This window comes from Diuraphis noxia, unplaced genomic scaffold (genome assembly GCF_037042655.1).
Source record: "Diuraphis noxia isolate RWA-SAM2 unplaced genomic scaffold, SU_Dnox_SAM2 contig0002, whole genome shotgun sequence".
NCBI lineage: Eukaryota > Metazoa > Arthropoda > Insecta > Hemiptera > Aphididae > Diuraphis > Diuraphis noxia.
This window is the reverse complement of record NW_028301712.1, coordinates 62,141,107-62,157,661: the sequence shown is the minus strand read 5'-3', so window position 1 is coordinate 62,157,661 and position 16,555 is coordinate 62,141,107. Positions and strand designations below refer to the sequence as shown.

General features: G+C 27.0%; 3 protein-coding genes across 4 annotated transcripts; 2 read left to right on the top strand and 1 right to left on the bottom strand.

The window, feature by feature from the left end:
- Positions 1-549: 549 nt before the first annotated feature.
- Mtap (Methylthioadenosine phosphorylase) lies at positions 550-2,327 on the top strand. The gene is made up of 6 exons (XM_015513662.2): positions 550-726; positions 784-929; positions 1,101-1,268; positions 1,332-1,575; positions 1,636-1,845; positions 2,201-2,327. The coding sequence occupies exons 1-6, from the start codon at positions 709-711 to the stop codon at positions 2,231-2,233; spliced, it is 819 nt and encodes a 272-aa protein (XP_015369148.1). The 5' UTR covers positions 550-708; the 3' UTR covers positions 2,234-2,327.
- Positions 2,328-2,429: 102 nt separating this feature from the next.
- Positions 2,430-10,734, bottom strand: Vha44 (V-type proton ATPase subunit Vha44). Its single transcript, XM_015513681.2, has 8 exons — positions 10,462-10,734; positions 9,972-10,303; positions 4,808-5,093; positions 4,573-4,734; positions 4,235-4,328; positions 4,059-4,156; positions 3,863-4,004; positions 2,430-3,797 (listed from the first exon to the last, which is right to left on the bottom strand). The coding sequence occupies exons 2-8, from the start codon at positions 10,255-10,257 to the stop codon at positions 3,702-3,704; spliced, it is 1,164 nt and encodes a 387-aa protein (XP_015369167.1). The 5' UTR covers positions 10,258-10,303; positions 10,462-10,734; the 3' UTR covers positions 2,430-3,701.
- Positions 10,735-13,735: 3,001 nt separating this feature from the next.
- Positions 13,736-16,078, top strand: nero (deoxyhypusine hydroxylase nero). 2 transcript variants are annotated; one of them, XM_015513658.2, is made up of 4 exons: positions 13,736-13,954; positions 14,042-14,427; positions 14,658-14,966; positions 15,705-16,078. In XM_015513658.2, exons 2-4 carry the CDS (start codon positions 14,148-14,150, stop codon positions 16,013-16,015), a joined length of 900 nt encoding a protein of 299 aa, XP_015369144.1. In that variant the 5' UTR covers positions 13,736-13,954; positions 14,042-14,147; the 3' UTR covers positions 16,016-16,078. The 2 variants fall into 2 exon arrangements, with proteins under 2 accessions (XP_015369144.1, XP_015369143.1); XM_015513657.2 differs by having other exon boundaries at positions 13,736-14,427.
- Positions 16,079-16,555: the final 477 nt, after the last annotated feature.

The window sequence follows — 16,555 nt, the reverse complement described above, 5'->3', positions numbered from 1 at the left end:
TTATTATTATTACTTATAATATACATTCAAGCTTTTTAGTGAATACATTGTACCACAATATTTCTTTGAAAAAAAGGTCATGAAGGGACATCGGTACATCGCTCCTTTATATACGCCAAATAGTGATCAGACGTGGCTGGCTATGATAATTGATGGTATAATACCTACTAATAATTATAGAAATTTAGAAATAGATATTAATACTAATAATAATAATAATAATAGAAAATTACTGGCTTTATGTTATCTAATAAGATTATATTATTATGTGGTAGATACCAACCATAGACCTTATACTCTAATTTCATGTTTTTTTTTTTACAGATTACAGATGTCATTATGTCAGTCGAGCCGTATACATAATATGTAAATAGTAGTGTTATATCTATTTTTAATTATTAAGTAGGTATGTGAATCACTTAACTCCGCGGTGAATAAAAAACAGATAACATTTAACTGATTTAACTGTATGCAGTAACACAATTAATAGTAATGTGAATATTATTTTGTTATCAATGCATGTTTCCATTAATATTGTAATATTAATATTTTAATTTTAATCACTGTTTGTTATCTTAAATTTAAAAAAGTTAAAAACCACTTGTTGAAAAAGACTTAAGATTAGTTAAGCGATGTATTTAATTTGTTGTGCGACTTGCTAGACACTTGTTTCTTTAAACTTTATACATTAGTCTTCGTCAAGAAAATATGAAATACAACGTGAAGGTATGTTTTTAGGCGTGGTTATTAGTGCTTAAAATGAAATTTTTTTCAATTTCACAGATAGGCATCATTGGCGGATCAGGACTTGACGATCCAGATTTTTTTAAAGATGCGACTGAAGAAAAAGTGAGCACTCCTTATGGCGACCCATCAGATTCGCTTCTCAGTGGAAAGCTCAACGGTATCAATTGTGTTCTATTAGCCAGGTCACTGTCATAGTTAATAATTCTTAGCAATATGTAATTTGTACAATTTTACCCTTTGAAAATACCATAGAAAATCTAAATGTTTATAAAAAATCACTTGAAATGTATGGGGTTTGAGTGAGTCGCTGGGTCTCCACCTATATACAATTAATTGTATTCAATTTTTTTCAGACATGGACGTAAGCACTCGATAAGTCCCACCAATGTAAATTATCGTGCCAATATTTGGGCTTTGAAACATCTAGGATGTACACATATTATTGCATCGTCAGCAACCGGTTCTTTAAAAGAAGAAATTAAACCTGGTGATTTAGTAATTTTGGATTCGTTTATTGATTTGTAAGTCATTCATTTATTATAAATCCAGTTGCAATATATTCTAATAAATCAATTTATTTTTAGAACCAAAAAACGTGACTTAACTATGTTTGGTAAGGATGATAAAGTCATACACTTACCAATTGAACCACCATTTTGTTCAGCTACTCGGAATATTATTATTGAAACTGCCCAAAGCCTGGGCATTCCTGTTCACAAAACTGGTACAGCTGTAGTTATTGAAGGACCTAGATTCTCAACAAAGGCTGAAAGTAATTTATACCGTTCGTGGAATGCCGATTTGGTCAATATGACACTTGCTCCAGAGGTAATTAGCATACAAGTCTATATTTATATTAATTATATATTTTAGCTTTTTTAACGTTAGGTTGTACTGGCAAAAGAAGCAGGCTTGTTGTATGCTACAGTGGCCATGGCTACAGACTATGATTGCTGGAGAGAAGCAACAGATAAAGTCAATGTTGCAAACGTTGTCAGAGTTTTTCAAGAAAATGTTAAAAAAATCACAAAACTATTTATAGAAGTTATACCCAAAATAGCAGAAAAAAATTGGGATGCTGAAATCGATGAACTAAATGTAAGAAAATTAACATTACATTTATAGATGGCAAATACTTGTATATGTTATTATTATATAACTACATAAGTAAAAAATAGTCCAATTTAGAAAATGCAAAATCCTTTTTTAATATTTACATATTTAATAGTATTTATTAAAAATAATGCAAATTAATAAAGTTTAGGATTGTCATTTACATACCTTAAATACATAATATAAACTTCAAAACCCACCATTTAAAAATATATTAAATCATTTATAAATTATGAAAATATTTTATAACATTATTTTTAAAGTATTATTTTAATGTAATCGTGTCTCATATTTTAATGTATCAATCTTTAAACTAACCATAATTTTAATATGATTTTAGAATATCATACAAGAGGGTGTGCAAAGTAAATGAACATGAAACAAGACGATGAAGACAGAAACAATATTTATAGTTGCCATATTTGTTAAAATATTGTTTCTAAATACAAAACTGTAACACTATACAATTCTGTTTCCATGTTTTATATAATATTTTAAATCCTAGTGAGCCCGTAATTCATAAGATAAACTTTATTGGATAAATTACCATAATATAAGAGTCACACTAATTTAATTCAACTTTTTATTTTTAAATGTTTTTATTATACACAATATTCAACAAAAATAATAAACCGTGATATACACAATGTTATCACATGGTCATTATAATCTACTAATAAGTTGCAACTTGTAGGAATGTTTATATAACATCACATCACTATTAATTAATGAACCCAAATTAAATATTAGTATGAATGAACTGGTCATCAATGGCATATAATAATAATAAAACAATCACTTGCGCTCAATAATTATAACATTAGAGGGATTCAGAAGCAGATTCCTAGAATAATTTTACTAATCACTAACTAGAATTAAAATAATTTAAACTAAAAAAAATTATTTAAACTATTTTAATTTATGAATAATTAATAATTTTAAATAAATGTCTAATTTAACAAACCAATACTAGCAAATATATTAATTTGTTAATTTAATATGGTTTAATAAATTACTATATTAGTAGATGTAATATAAATGTTTACACAATTTAATTTGCATTGCTATATAATTTTTATAGTTTAAAAATTCTCAGTTCATTAAAATTAAAATCATTGAAAAATATTAAAAGCTAATAAGCTTTTAAAAATAGAATTGATGACATTAAAATTATTTTCCTAAGTACATCGAACATATTCATATTTGTAACATAGACCATATTTGTTCAATAAATAATCATATTTTATTGTTTTTAAATAAAATCGAAGAATAACTCATAATAAATTGTGCCTCTGAAGCCCTCAATATATCTTATTCTAAGTATAAATTTGAATTTAAAAAGAGTACAATCACTAAAAAAAAAATCAAAGTAACATCTAAAATGTCAATACTAAAGGATAAAAATAAATGGGATATTTACATTACAATTCCAAATTACATTTATTTTTATGGTATGATAATTAAAATATTTAAGTTCTATCAACCTATTTATACTTATTAAAATAAATAATATATATATTTTTTTTTAATTCAATAAAATAAAATATTATTTTCCAACAACTCAAAAACAACAAATAACATAACGGTATTAAAACATGTTTAGAAAATATTGCTTTCAAAAATAATAGTTAAAAGTTTAATAGCATGATAAAGGAATGTATAGATAGGCTAATATTATATAATAATGATATCGAATAGATGAACAATTTTGTAAAATGATTACAAATATTGCGACAGCAAAATGATTCAATTATGGTTATTTCTTTCAATGTTGTGCAAATTAAAAAAAAAATATATTTAAAACATTAAACGGTAGGGTGATTTTGATTCAATACTAAATCTTACGCTTTGGAATCAACCATATCTATATTAATTTTATAATAAACATATGGGAAATATTCGGCTTGACCAAACCCAAGTCCTGGTATATCAACACTCTGAAACAAACAAAATTTAAAATTTGAATAAAAATAATATTATGGCATTTTACTAAGATACATACATCATGTGCACCGGTTGCGCCACCTTGTTGAGCACTACTGTCCAGATGTCCATATAATTGGTGCAAAACATCTCTCAGCCGTTTAGTGTTCTTCTTATTGGGATGCAATAACATAGCTTGAAAATTAACAGGTAGGCCATATCTAAAAATAAAATTTGTTTATAATATAATTCATTATACATTATTAAAACCTCACCTTAACACAGATTCAACAAATACCCTAAGAGCTTTTACGTGTATCCAAGCACAGAAACATTCACTGAAATTGACTTTCAACCATCGTACCAATGGACCCTTATAAAAAAATAAAAAAATAAAGCATTATAGTATATTACATAAAACTTTTATTAATTGATTTATTAAATTACTTACAAATTGCTTTTTCTTGTCAGTTACTAACTTGGAGATTTCGTTTTTACCAGCCGCAAGTTCAACTTCATTGTAGGTAAACTCACGTACAATAAACCTAAAATATTTTTTTGTTTTAACTTAATGATAATACTTTAAATAAATCAACAATTAACATGTCGTTCTTTAAAAAAATTGCACTCGGTTCATATAATGGATATAAAATGCTAACACTTACTATTCATTTTGTGAAATTAAGTACTAAGGATTCAAATCATGGAAGCAAAATTTGATTTTTCAAAAATCAGTATTTTTTAATAAAACCATCTACAATGTTTAAAAAATTTCTAAGCATATCATACTTTTTCTCCCTAGCATGGTGTTTGAATTCTTCAGCCACTTTTTTGAATAATGTGACAGTAAACAGTCCATAATCATTGTCTTGGCTAACTAATTGGCTAGAACGAGGCACGATCATATCGGTCAATTTTTCATAATTTTGATTCCAATCAGAAAATCCTGACCTAATGAATACAAACAAATATTAGTTAAAAAATTAAATTACTTTATTTAAAATGTAATATTTTATTTTATTACTTGGGCACTACAACAAGCAATGTGGTTAAATACTCAGAATCCTGAATAAAATGTTCCTTGCGTACAAGATCAGCCAAATTTCTTGTTAACAAACTGCCAGTTTGTTTTTTTTCCATATTTTGTAAGCTGCTCTTAAGATTATTGTACACTGACGATTTAGTTTTAAGATCTGCATCAATTTGACCTACCTGTTTACTGATTATGTCAGCTATATTACGCAACGACTGTTTAATTGGATATTTAGCCATGTCCCATTGGAAATGAGTTAAGTAGACGGCGAGGTCTCCTAAAAAAATAATTATATTTTACTCAATAGTTAGTGAAATACAATAAATGTTATTTTATCAACAATAATCAACTGATGCAGAGCATGAAACAGACACAAATCGTAACAATGAAAAAAAAAATTAAAATAATGTAGCATTTCTTAACAATTTTCTTTCTTTTTATTAAATAATATCAAATTAATTCAACATTATGCTTAAAAACAATTACTTATAATTAATTATAATTTTTAAGTATGTACATATTTAAGTTTAAAATTCTGGTTATAATATTATTTTATAATATAAGAATATATCTATATGTAATATGTATATCAGTAATTAATAAAAATATAAAAAACATTGTGATAATTAAATTATTGTTTAAATAAAGTTATATTATAGTGTTTCATGGCCCATTCAAATTATATTCTAATAGACCATTATTACCCCATTATCGTATTATAAAGAAAAAGTAATTAGAAATTAAAATGTTAGCTTTTTATTTGTAAATTAAGAAAAAATCAAATCTAAAATAATAAATACTGAACAGTAAATTAAAATAATATAACTGTTCCATGCCCTGTTTCAGATACACCAAAGTGTTACAGTAATATGTTTATATATTATACAGTATTTATTTTGAATTTCAAATTTATTTTAATGAGAAAAGTTTATCATATTAATTTTATACATACCAAATATATCAAAATATTTAATCTTAAAAACATTACTTCAAGACTCGAAAAAATTTATATAATATTACCAATCAATAAAATAAGTTTGGTTGAACTCTATTATAGAAAAGGGCATTATTCATTGTATTATAATATAATTATTCCAATACTTTTATTTAGAAAATAAACTGTCTTCAATATAACCATCAAAAATAAAATAAAAACTATTTTACTTAAAATAAAACAAGGCAAAAAAATCATGTGTTAATAATATGTATAGTAAAAACAAACCTTTGTGAAATACAAACGATTGTGTGCAAAAGCCTATTGTGCATTTAAAATATGATGTAGATACCTACTAAGAAATTGTAGCAATAAAGCTGCTTTATTAAAAAATATACAATTAAAATATAATGAGTTTTAATTTTAAAATCACGCTATTACATTTTATTTTGAAAATGTCAAAATATACTCCTTACTAGTCCACAGTATACTGATATTTGTTACAATAGCTTCATACAGTCATACAAACATAACTTAGTAGTTTACACTTCAAAGATATGACAAAATAGTTTTAGAAAATATAAATTTATTCAATAATTGTAATTAACATTATTTTTAACTATTGATATTTATTTTAATAATTTAACTTTGAAATTATTCAGTATTTATAATAAATAAAAGATAATATTCTTTTTAAATATCAAAAAATAAATACACTTAGCTACTAAATAATTTAAATGTTGCCATTTTAAAACTACATAGTCACATAATACAATTAAGAGTGAAATATAAATATAATAAAAAATAAATCATTACAGATGAAAATTTAAAAAAATACGATTATTTTAAGTGTATATAGAATTTATTTAAGAAAAAATGTTTATACGATAAAACACATATTATACAAGGTAGTAGTTTTAGTTATAATTTAAGTGTCACAATTTTTTACTTTTTTTAATGGTATTTATTTTTATTTTTTACTCTAAAGGAAATATTTTTGTAGTATTTCAATACATATAACAATGAGTTATTGTTAATTAATTATAATTTCTAAATATTTAACGTTTAAATGAATAGAATTACGTGGCACATGAGAAAATAAATACCTTAAATAAGTACCTGTAAGTTATAGGTAACTAGTTACTCAGTAATATTGCAATTATGTATCAAAATATTTTAAAAAAATATTTTACATGAGAATGAGTTAAAACATGTATATTTTTGTTCAAAAAACTAAAAAACTTAAGGAATAATATTTATAAAATGTTTTAAAAAATATATTTTGAATGACATGAAATTATATAAATATAGTATTGTCAAAAAAGTTAAAACTGCAATAATGAATGTAGGACATTAAAATTGCACATGCTGCATATATATATATATATATATATATATATTTATTATATTTAATCATTTTTTCTAGGTGTAAAAAGAATCATTTAACTTGATTGCACAGATATTTTATAACCCTAGATTGGTGAGAACAGAATGCAACATTCATAGAATTACAGTCACTGCATCATTGATTTTATAGATAAATAAAGGTCTAGTTCACATAAACTAACTGTATTGAATGCAGTGTGTTGATTTACATTGCTGGAGTTTGAATGTGCTTCAGTGACAAGAGCCTATTTCATTAAATGCAAATCAAAACACTTAACACAATATCCACAATATATATCCATATGAACAAGACCTAATTATTATGACAGTCGATTATTTTTTATTTTTACATAGATGTAAAAATATGAAAGTAAATGCATTTTCTATACAATAGTTTTTATAATGGCAAAATTAAAATTTTAATACATTTTATAAGGTTTGAAGAACAACAACATTAAATTTAGTTGTATGCCAATATTATTTAAATGAAAATTATGCCCCACAATAGAATAAATAATAATTAGTACTGTTACTAAGCACCGTGAACTATAACTGTAACCATATTCTGTTCAAGATAAGAACAGACTTCGGTGACAACCAGTTTTTGTCGCTGGCAGTCAGATGCAAAGTCATTCACTTCCTTTACCAAGTCTACGCATAAGGCGAGTGCTTTCAAACAAAGCCACGCCCATGCGCAGAAGCTGGCTACAGAGGTCTGTTATTATCTTGAATGAACAGAGTATAGTAATAAATATGGAAACATTGTAAGAATCAGATACAGTTTATAATTGTATAGTTATATTTTCTAGTGCTTACAGCTAAGTGTATAGATTTGCATTAAATATTATAATATAAGTTTATTAGTGTTGTATTTATAAACATAAAATATTTTAACTATCCTTATGTTATGAGTTATGATGTACTAGTTATGTATAACATAATATTTATTTGTTTTAATAAAAATAGGTGATAACTAACTAATAAGAAAAACTCCAATTATGTAATATTTTTCAATAGATAATTTACTTAAAAAAGAAGGTTTATGTTTTAATATTATAATTTTTTTCAAGCTATTTCTTTTATTTATTACCATTACCAAACAAGATAAATTGAACTGAACTTTGCAAGTATATTAATCTAATAGTGTATCTTTTTTACTGAACACAATAGTCAAATATAAAATGTAACAATGCTAACTTCAGAAGAAATACATTCATAAATAATAAGGAAACTACAATTTGAAAAATGAAACCACAAGCCAACACTGCATGAAGCATCCTATTAAAAGCAGCCGCTTACCTTGGGACGTTAGACACACGCCTGTCGGCCATCTGGACTTTGAATAGCTCAAGGCGGGCTCTTCCCAGCACACGGCCCACGACTCTCAAGACAATGCTGTGTCCAACGCCACACACAACAAACCCATAACAAAGCTTTTACTTTTTGCAATCGCCAACAGAAAAAAAGTCATAGGCCTATCTCCAACTTATATGGCTACATGGCACTATAATTATGTAGACCAATATAAACCTAATTTAAATGGGCATTTCTCTAAAATTCCATCTAGTTTTACTGACTAATATCGCATGTAATACATGATATATTTTAAGTAGAAAATTAAGAAGTAACTGCAACAGATTTCTAGACTAAACAACATTTTATTCCTAAATAAAAATTAATTAAAATACCTACTGTATTTTAACAGGTTAAGTTTAGATACTATATAGTGTAATATATTTACTATTCATTTTCATTAAACTAATTCATTTAAATAGCCGTGCTTAACATTATCATTCAATATCAGTTGGATGAGAAAAACTTACTCTTTTTATATTAAATTAAATGGAGTAATTGAGATGCTAAACTATTAATTTTGTGGAAAATAAAATATTAAAACATACTATATTTTTAAATCAAATGGTCATAGGAAAAAAAACTTATTACAAATAATGTAAATAGATCTTTTACTATTTTAATTCCTGAATAGGTAATTATAATTTATACAATACAATTATAAATTTGTATTTTGACCCATAAAAAGAACTACCTTTTACACAAGTCACATGATAAATAAATTAAAATACATTTTGAAACAAAATGAATTTATTATTTTTGAATGTGCAAAAGAATTACTTTAAACTTCTATTGAAAATATTTGAAACACTTTGGTGCAATTTATAATATATTATATGTATTACGTATATTATTTATCTATCTAAGTCTGTGGTAAACATAACATTTATAAGACTAGATGAGTGAACAAAAAGGTCCAAAAATTTTTTAACTAATCAAAATGCTATAAATAAATCATTTATGGAATATTCATAATTTTATATTTTAAAATTTGTGCTTTAAAAATTTTGATCACAATATAGGAAAATAGACTGTGAACACGCACACACGCAACCATCTATAGGATGCATAAGTTTTTTATTTTGGCATGTAGTAGATAAATTAAATTAACTTAAATATACTATAACAATAGTACCAAATGTTATATTTCTAATAAAATAAATTATAGTGCATTTTAGATTCTATAAATATAAATATATATTTTTTTTTTTGGCCTTTTTAGCTTTAAATGTTTTTCCATCGTAGATGACAAATAAATTAATAATATGAAAATTATATGTATTAATATTGACACATGGATGCAAGGGTGAAGGAAAAACTTAACTAAAATGACCAATAAAAATCCAGGATATAAATAATAATGTTTCAAAAAAGTAAGTAGGACAGGTAAGTACACTACAGAGACAAGTCACTTGAGCTACATTGGATTTTCGTCATTGTTATTCAATGGGTTGAAAAAAAATCATTCTAAATAATACATACCATTATTAGCCATCAAGTTCTCTTGCAGTTTGTCTCGTTGGTCTTCCAGTACCTCCCCCAAGTAAGATGCTACCTTATGGGTAACTTGATCAACGAAACTATCCAATTTTCCCAAATCATCAGACAATCCCACTAACTGATCCAAAGTGCCCACCTTCAAGTCAGGTATGTGAAATTTGTAATTGATGGACAAACTATTCTGCTTGCTAGTAACATTATTGAGGGTTTCCCAGGTTTGTTGACAAGTTTTGTCTCCAGGAGCAGATATCAGCCAATATTCCGACATCGTACAGAGATACAGTTAAAAAAATATGCACAAAATGGCTTAGTACCTAAATCAATCAAAAGACAACATTAATGGATTGGTGCAAAAAAAATGGGCAGGGCCAAATACTGAGACTAATGAATATAATAATCTAAAACGTATGTATAAATAAAAAGTATGAAAATGAATCAGAAAAAAAATAAGACGAAACCCTTCTATACTTACTTTTAAGTGGATAAAGTAACTAAAAGTAGAAAATGTAATTAATTAAAATAGACACTTTCTGGACTGGAACACGCCTTAACCGAAAGAGACCTTGTTAACAGTATGATCATTTGTTTTCGATAACATCTGAACTGATATGAGACGGACACACCCAAAACTTAATTTTTGAAAGTTAGATAAAATGTTTCGGCCAATACGGTAAATACTAAATATTTAATGGAAATAAATTGACTCCCTTATTCTTGTTTAAATGTCATTCAAACTTCAAAGTGTGTAGTATGTTTGAAGTTCATATAATATATAAATATATAAACGCAAAAAGCTAAAGAAAGTGAGAAATTAAATCGAAAAATCAATAAATGAATATTACCAACATACCGAACTAGCTTAATTTTCAATAAAAGGGATTTTCCGTTTTTTTTTTTTCACAAGACGTCAACTTGGTTGAGTACACGATTTTATCCATTATCATTTATAGTAATTATTTATTAATTAGGAATTAATAAATTATCATTTTAGTATTTTAACCGATTTAGTATAGGCACTAATTGTCTTATAGCGTTTTCCATCTATTATTCTATTCTGACTAGTGTAAGACTGTCCAGTGCACACTACACTCGAACACTGATACCACACCACACTGGTGGACCTGAGAACTACACTACCTTAGTGTATGACACGGTTTAAAATAGAATGGTTGAGCGACGATTCATACAATCCCACGGTACATTACGGCGAAAAAGTTTCTTATCAAATAAATGTTTTTACTCACTGGATACTAGCGCTTCCAGTGCCAACATGGCCTATCACTAAATGTTGGCACCAAAAACAATAATCCCAGACGGCCAGACGGCATTTTACTATTTACTATTTAGCCATACCACAAAATAGAAAATAATATATAGAAATTTATTCTGTATGACTGTTAATATACTACAGTATATAGCAATAGTATACACGTCATAAACAGCGATAAAGGATGCAGCTGCTGGTATTAGATTGGAAAGCTATTAAATGCCAATATAAAATTGATTTTTATTTAAAAAAATTACATTGTAAAGTTCTTCTACGTTTTCAATCATAAAGTATTATGAAGTAGGTACTATATAATAATAATTAATTATTATAATATAATATTAATTATTTAAATTATTATTATTTAATAAATTTAAAGAATATCAAGAGTATCGTGGTAATTTAGTAGATCCGAGATCGCGCCACGGGGCAGTGAGTTTTTCATATTTTTGATAAGAAACTATATAGTGAAATTAAATTTACGGTTTAAGTACAAATTATGTTTACGTAGTTAGAAGTCAGCCTAGCCGCCTACTAGGAGCTTTTTTTAAGTTTAGGCATAGAAAGAATCACAAACAATACATATGCATTTATTGAAAGTGCCTTAGATGCAAATGATGCAATAAACCTGAATATAAATGGTCTTGAACAATTGAAATATAAGACTGGATTATCCATTTCTATACTATCGTTTTTAATAGGTATTCAATCCATACTCCTGAGTCCTGATTCATTTTATGTCTTTAAATTTATGCTTACAGGGATATTAATTATATTATTTTACCTAAAAATTACAAGATAGTACTTAATACTTATGTAAATATCGACAACATCTTTCAAACAAATGATTATCCTATTAACAACCAAACCATTGAAAAACCAAAACAATAAAATCTTATCAGTTGCACCTTAAATGATGCACTTAGTAATAAGTTATTACTAATAACTCATCATGATTAACTAAGTTAGTTAATTAATCATGTAACTCATAATCAATAATTGTATATTTAACCATTGAGTATTTAACTTTAACAAGTTTAATATTTTATATTTTTACCCATAAATATACTTGTCAATAGAGGTGGGAAATTTCGGTAATTTGAACGATCCGAATCAGTTTACAGATTCGGTCCGTGAGGAACTGAGGACTTTGACGCTTTGTTCGTGGCTGTATAATAATATTATGTCATCGTCTGCCGGTGTCGTGAACTCTTGACAGCTGGGTAGAAACTAGAAGATGGCAAAGCGATTCTGCGATTAGTCGTCAGTACACATATGGACCAAGATAAACAGGACTGGAAACGATAGACGGGAGGAGTGCGGGTATCTGGAACCAATGTTTACGCTTGCAGTACATGGACAAATGTGGCTCTACCTATTGATAATATTTAGCATTTGTTACACATATACATATTTGTATATTATTTCTATTTATAATTACAATAGTTTAATTCATTTTATACGCACCTATAGCTCTTAGGTATTAGCATTTTAGTATTTAATGTATACTACTTTAGTGAAATTTTAATGTTTATCCTTAAGTATTATATCACAACAAGAATGCGACAATATTCCAATATGGAAAATAAAAATAAATTCAAAGAAAAAGAAGTATGCTAAATTAGTCAGTGGCGCACACAGGGGGGGGGGGGGTTAGGAGGTTATAACCCCCCCCGAAATGTCTTCCTTCATTACGAGCGTCTGGAGAGGGAGACAACCCACGAATAAATTTCTCATCAATTATTATGTCCTTATTTCTTATCAAATATATTATAAGATTTAAATAATATCATATTATTTTAATTTGATTTTGTTAGAGATTGGCATTAAATTTATAAAATTATATATTTTATTGCATACATTGTTCTATTAAAACAAGTTAATTATTTTCATTTTGAATTCATTGACCTTTAAACTGTTGATAATAAATTAAAAAATTATAATATAGACCATAAAATATATTAGATGTACAAATATAGGTCATACTATTTTGATACAACGTTTTATCATTTTTTAGCATAGGACTATACTATAGTAAATTATTAATAGAACAACCCCCCCCCCCCCCCGAAAAAAAATCCTGTGTGCGCCACTGAAATTAGTTATTACTTAAGTCTTAATAGTTAATAGCTTTGATTTACAATTATTTTCAACAATACTTTAAAATTGAATCAATACAGTTTAATATATTATTAAGTACTTTAAAAAAAAATTAATTTTTAGTTAGATATATAAGCAAAGATTATTAAAGAATTAATAAAAACTTACAAGTTACAAGGATATATTATTTACTTTTTAAGCAATAGACAGTAAGCTGTAGTACAGTATCTAACGAATAACGATTATCACTGGACACTGATGTATTAATATTTCTTAGAATGAATAATAGATGGCGTTAACATCTCACTTAAACCTTAAACCAGAAGCATTATACATTAATTATACGTGATTATGCTGTAGTTCATAGATAACTATAGTAGTATCACAGATTATATAAAAGTTTTATATATAATAATATATAATAGTTTTATATAATCTGTGGTAGTATAGTCTATAACACATAGATAACTATCTCGTTTCCAGTCCCGTTTCTTGTTCTGTGATTTATCTTAGTCCGTGTCACTGACTACTGTCTAGTGTCTACCCAAGTCTGCTTTCGGGCGGCACACCGAAGTGCCTTTTCCAATAATTCGAATAGGTACTATCGAATAAATCGAAACCATCGAATAGTTCAAAAAGACCTAAAGATTAATATTAGATTTGACTGAATATTTTTACTTTTTAGTACATCATTCGGTCACTCGACAGATTCGTTCATTAAGTTCATTTTGATTGATACATTCGCGACCGTCGTAACTCTACTTGTCAATTTTTTCATTAATATTGTCAATATGGTCGCCGCTTCAGAAGAGTCCATCAATCGTATAGGAACAGTATTAGCTAACACAAAGTTACCGATGAAAGAACGCTTCAGAGCGCTATTTACGCTTAAAAACTTGGGCGGAAATATAGCCATTGAAAATATAGCAAAGTGTTTCAATGATGATTCGTGTTTGCTAAAGCATGAATTGGCATACTGCTTAGGACAAATGAGAGACGAATATGCTATTCCTTATTTAATCGAAGTACTTAAAGATGTCAAACAAGAGCCTATGGTTCGACATGAAGCAGGTATTACAATAAATTATTTAATAAAAAAAATAAACTTATTTATTTAATTTTTATAAACTATGACTTGTGTGCTCATACTGTAACATGCTTATTTAAAAATGTGTATTAGGTAGTTTACCTTTTTAATAACTATCTAATGTAGAAACTCTCAAGTCTACTTTGTGTTATACCATTAGTTTAAAATACCTGTATATTTAGTACATTTGTAAAATGTTTGTATTTATGTTAAGCTGAAGCACTGGGAGCAATTGGTAAAGAAAATGTTATACCAATTTTGGAAGAATATAAAAATGACCCTGTGGTAGAACTAGCTGAAACCTGTCAATTGGCTTTAGGACGACTTTTACTGCCTACAAATGAAGCAAATATAGAAAATATTTATGGATCTGTGGATCCAGCACCTCCTTCAGAGATTAAAAGCATAGAAGAACTTGAACAAATTCTTACTGATGAAAATGAAAACCTCTTCAATAGGTATAAAGCGATGTTTTCACTACGAGACATTGCTTCACCTGAAAGTATTACTATTCTTTCTAAAGGTAATTATAATGGATTTAAAATCAAATGAAACTCAATCATAGCCCACCGGGTGACAGTTTCTACTTAAATCTATGGTTCATAAATTAGGCTGAAAATTAAGAGGATGTGATATCTGCATGTGTTGCTGCGTCTTACAAATGCGTAACAAGTTACATTTTTCGCTCAGCAGAACACGTGTAGCTCCGTTAACTTAAAAATTAGAGTGAACTGACCTCTTATAAAATTTAAAGGTAAGATTATTATCTAGACAACCTCATATGCTTTTTATTTTATATTAAATTTAAAGCGAGTTATGAGTATTTTAAAATTGTAAATTTTTTGTGCATCTTAAAATACTCATAACTTCCTTTAAAATTTAAATATAATAAAAAGCATATGAGGTTGTCTAGATAACAATCATAACTTTAAATTTTATAAGAGGTCAATTCACTCTAATTTTTAAGCAAACGGAGTTACACGTGTTCTGCTGAACGTAAAATTTACTATATAATGCACTTGTAAGACAGAGACAACACATTCGGGTATCATGTCCCCTTAAAATGCATGTGCTATTATTTAATTGTTTTATATCTTCCGCCTTATTCGCCTATTATGAATAATGCTGACAAAAGAACCCACCGCCCTGAGCGCTGAGATCGAGTCACATTTGATTTGAACCCCACTTTAAAAAATATAAATACATATTTTGAATGTTGCATATTAAATCTAAACAATTAATGTTTAATATTTGTATTTAGCGTTATCGTGTGGAAGTGCGTTGTTTAAACATGAAATAGCATTTGTTTTGGGACAATTACAATCACCACTTAGTGTACCATACCTAAAAGAATCATTAATAGATGAAAATCAAAATGATATGGTCAGGCATGAGTGCGCAGAAGCATTAGGTGCAATTGCTACAGATGACTGCTATGATATATTAAAACAATATGTAAATGATCAGAAGGTTGTCGTCAAAGAAAGTTGTGAAGTTGCATTAGATATGTGTGAATATGAAAACTGTACCGATTTTCAATATGCTGATACACTTGAAAAAGTTACTCTATAAGGTAGTTATTATTTGTGTTAAATTTTGAATTTACAATAATGATAATAAAAATGCAAAGTTAAATTATTGTTTGTAATTTAATACACCCATAGATAATCCCAACGTTTAAGTGATATAATAAAAATCTTATTTTCATCACACAATTATTGATGATGAAATGATTTGTTGCCTTTGCAGCTGATAAACATTTTATGTAATAGTGTAAAATATACTACCATCCCACCAGTTACATAGTTGCTGACTATCACAGTATATTTGTGAATAATCTACATTTATAATTTTCATCTTTGATTTCTATTTCCTAAAAACACAGAATAGATGATTTCATCTATTCTGTACCTAAACTGTCTGTAGTAACTAGTTATACAAGTATTAAAATAATATATCATTATGATTACAAATGGCCAATTATTAATAAATATGTTTTACTACCTATTTAGTACCTCTATGAATTATAAATTAAAGTTAGATTTAATTAAGAAGAAAATTAATTTAAGAATATTCTCAAAAGTAGTTTGAGCCATAGGCGTGTCCACGGGG

Excerpts from the sequence above, each read along its gene's own strand:
- Mtap (XM_015513662.2), top strand. Across the intron at positions 1,576-1,635 it reads ATATGACACTTGCTCCAGAG|GTTGTACTGGCAAAAGAAGC; the intron begins GTAATTAGCATA and ends TTTTAACGTTAG. Across the intron at positions 1,846-2,200 it reads CTGAAATCGATGAACTAAAT|AATATCATACAAGAGGGTGT; the intron begins GTAAGAAAATTA and ends ATATGATTTTAG.
- Vha44 (XM_015513681.2), bottom strand. The coding sequence starts at position 10,257 with ATGTCGGAATATTGGCTGATATCTGCTCCTGGAGACAAAACTTGTCAA. Across the intron at positions 4,329-4,572 it reads CACCATGCTAGGGAGAAAAA|GTTTATTGTACGTGAGTTTA; the intron begins GTATGATATGCT and ends AAAATATTTTAG. Across the intron at positions 4,005-4,058 it reads TTTGTTGAATCTGTGTTAAG|ATATGGCCTACCTGTTAATT; the intron begins GTGAGGTTTTAA and ends TTTTATTTTTAG.
- nero (XM_015513658.2), top strand. The coding sequence starts at position 14,148 with ATGGTCGCCGCTTCAGAAGAGTCCATCAATCGTATAGGAACAGTATTA. Across the intron at positions 14,428-14,657 it reads TATGGTTCGACATGAAGCAG|CTGAAGCACTGGGAGCAATT; the intron begins GTATTACAATAA and ends ATTTATGTTAAG. Across the intron at positions 14,967-15,704 it reads TATTACTATTCTTTCTAAAG|CGTTATCGTGTGGAAGTGCG; the intron begins GTAATTATAATG and ends ATTTGTATTTAG.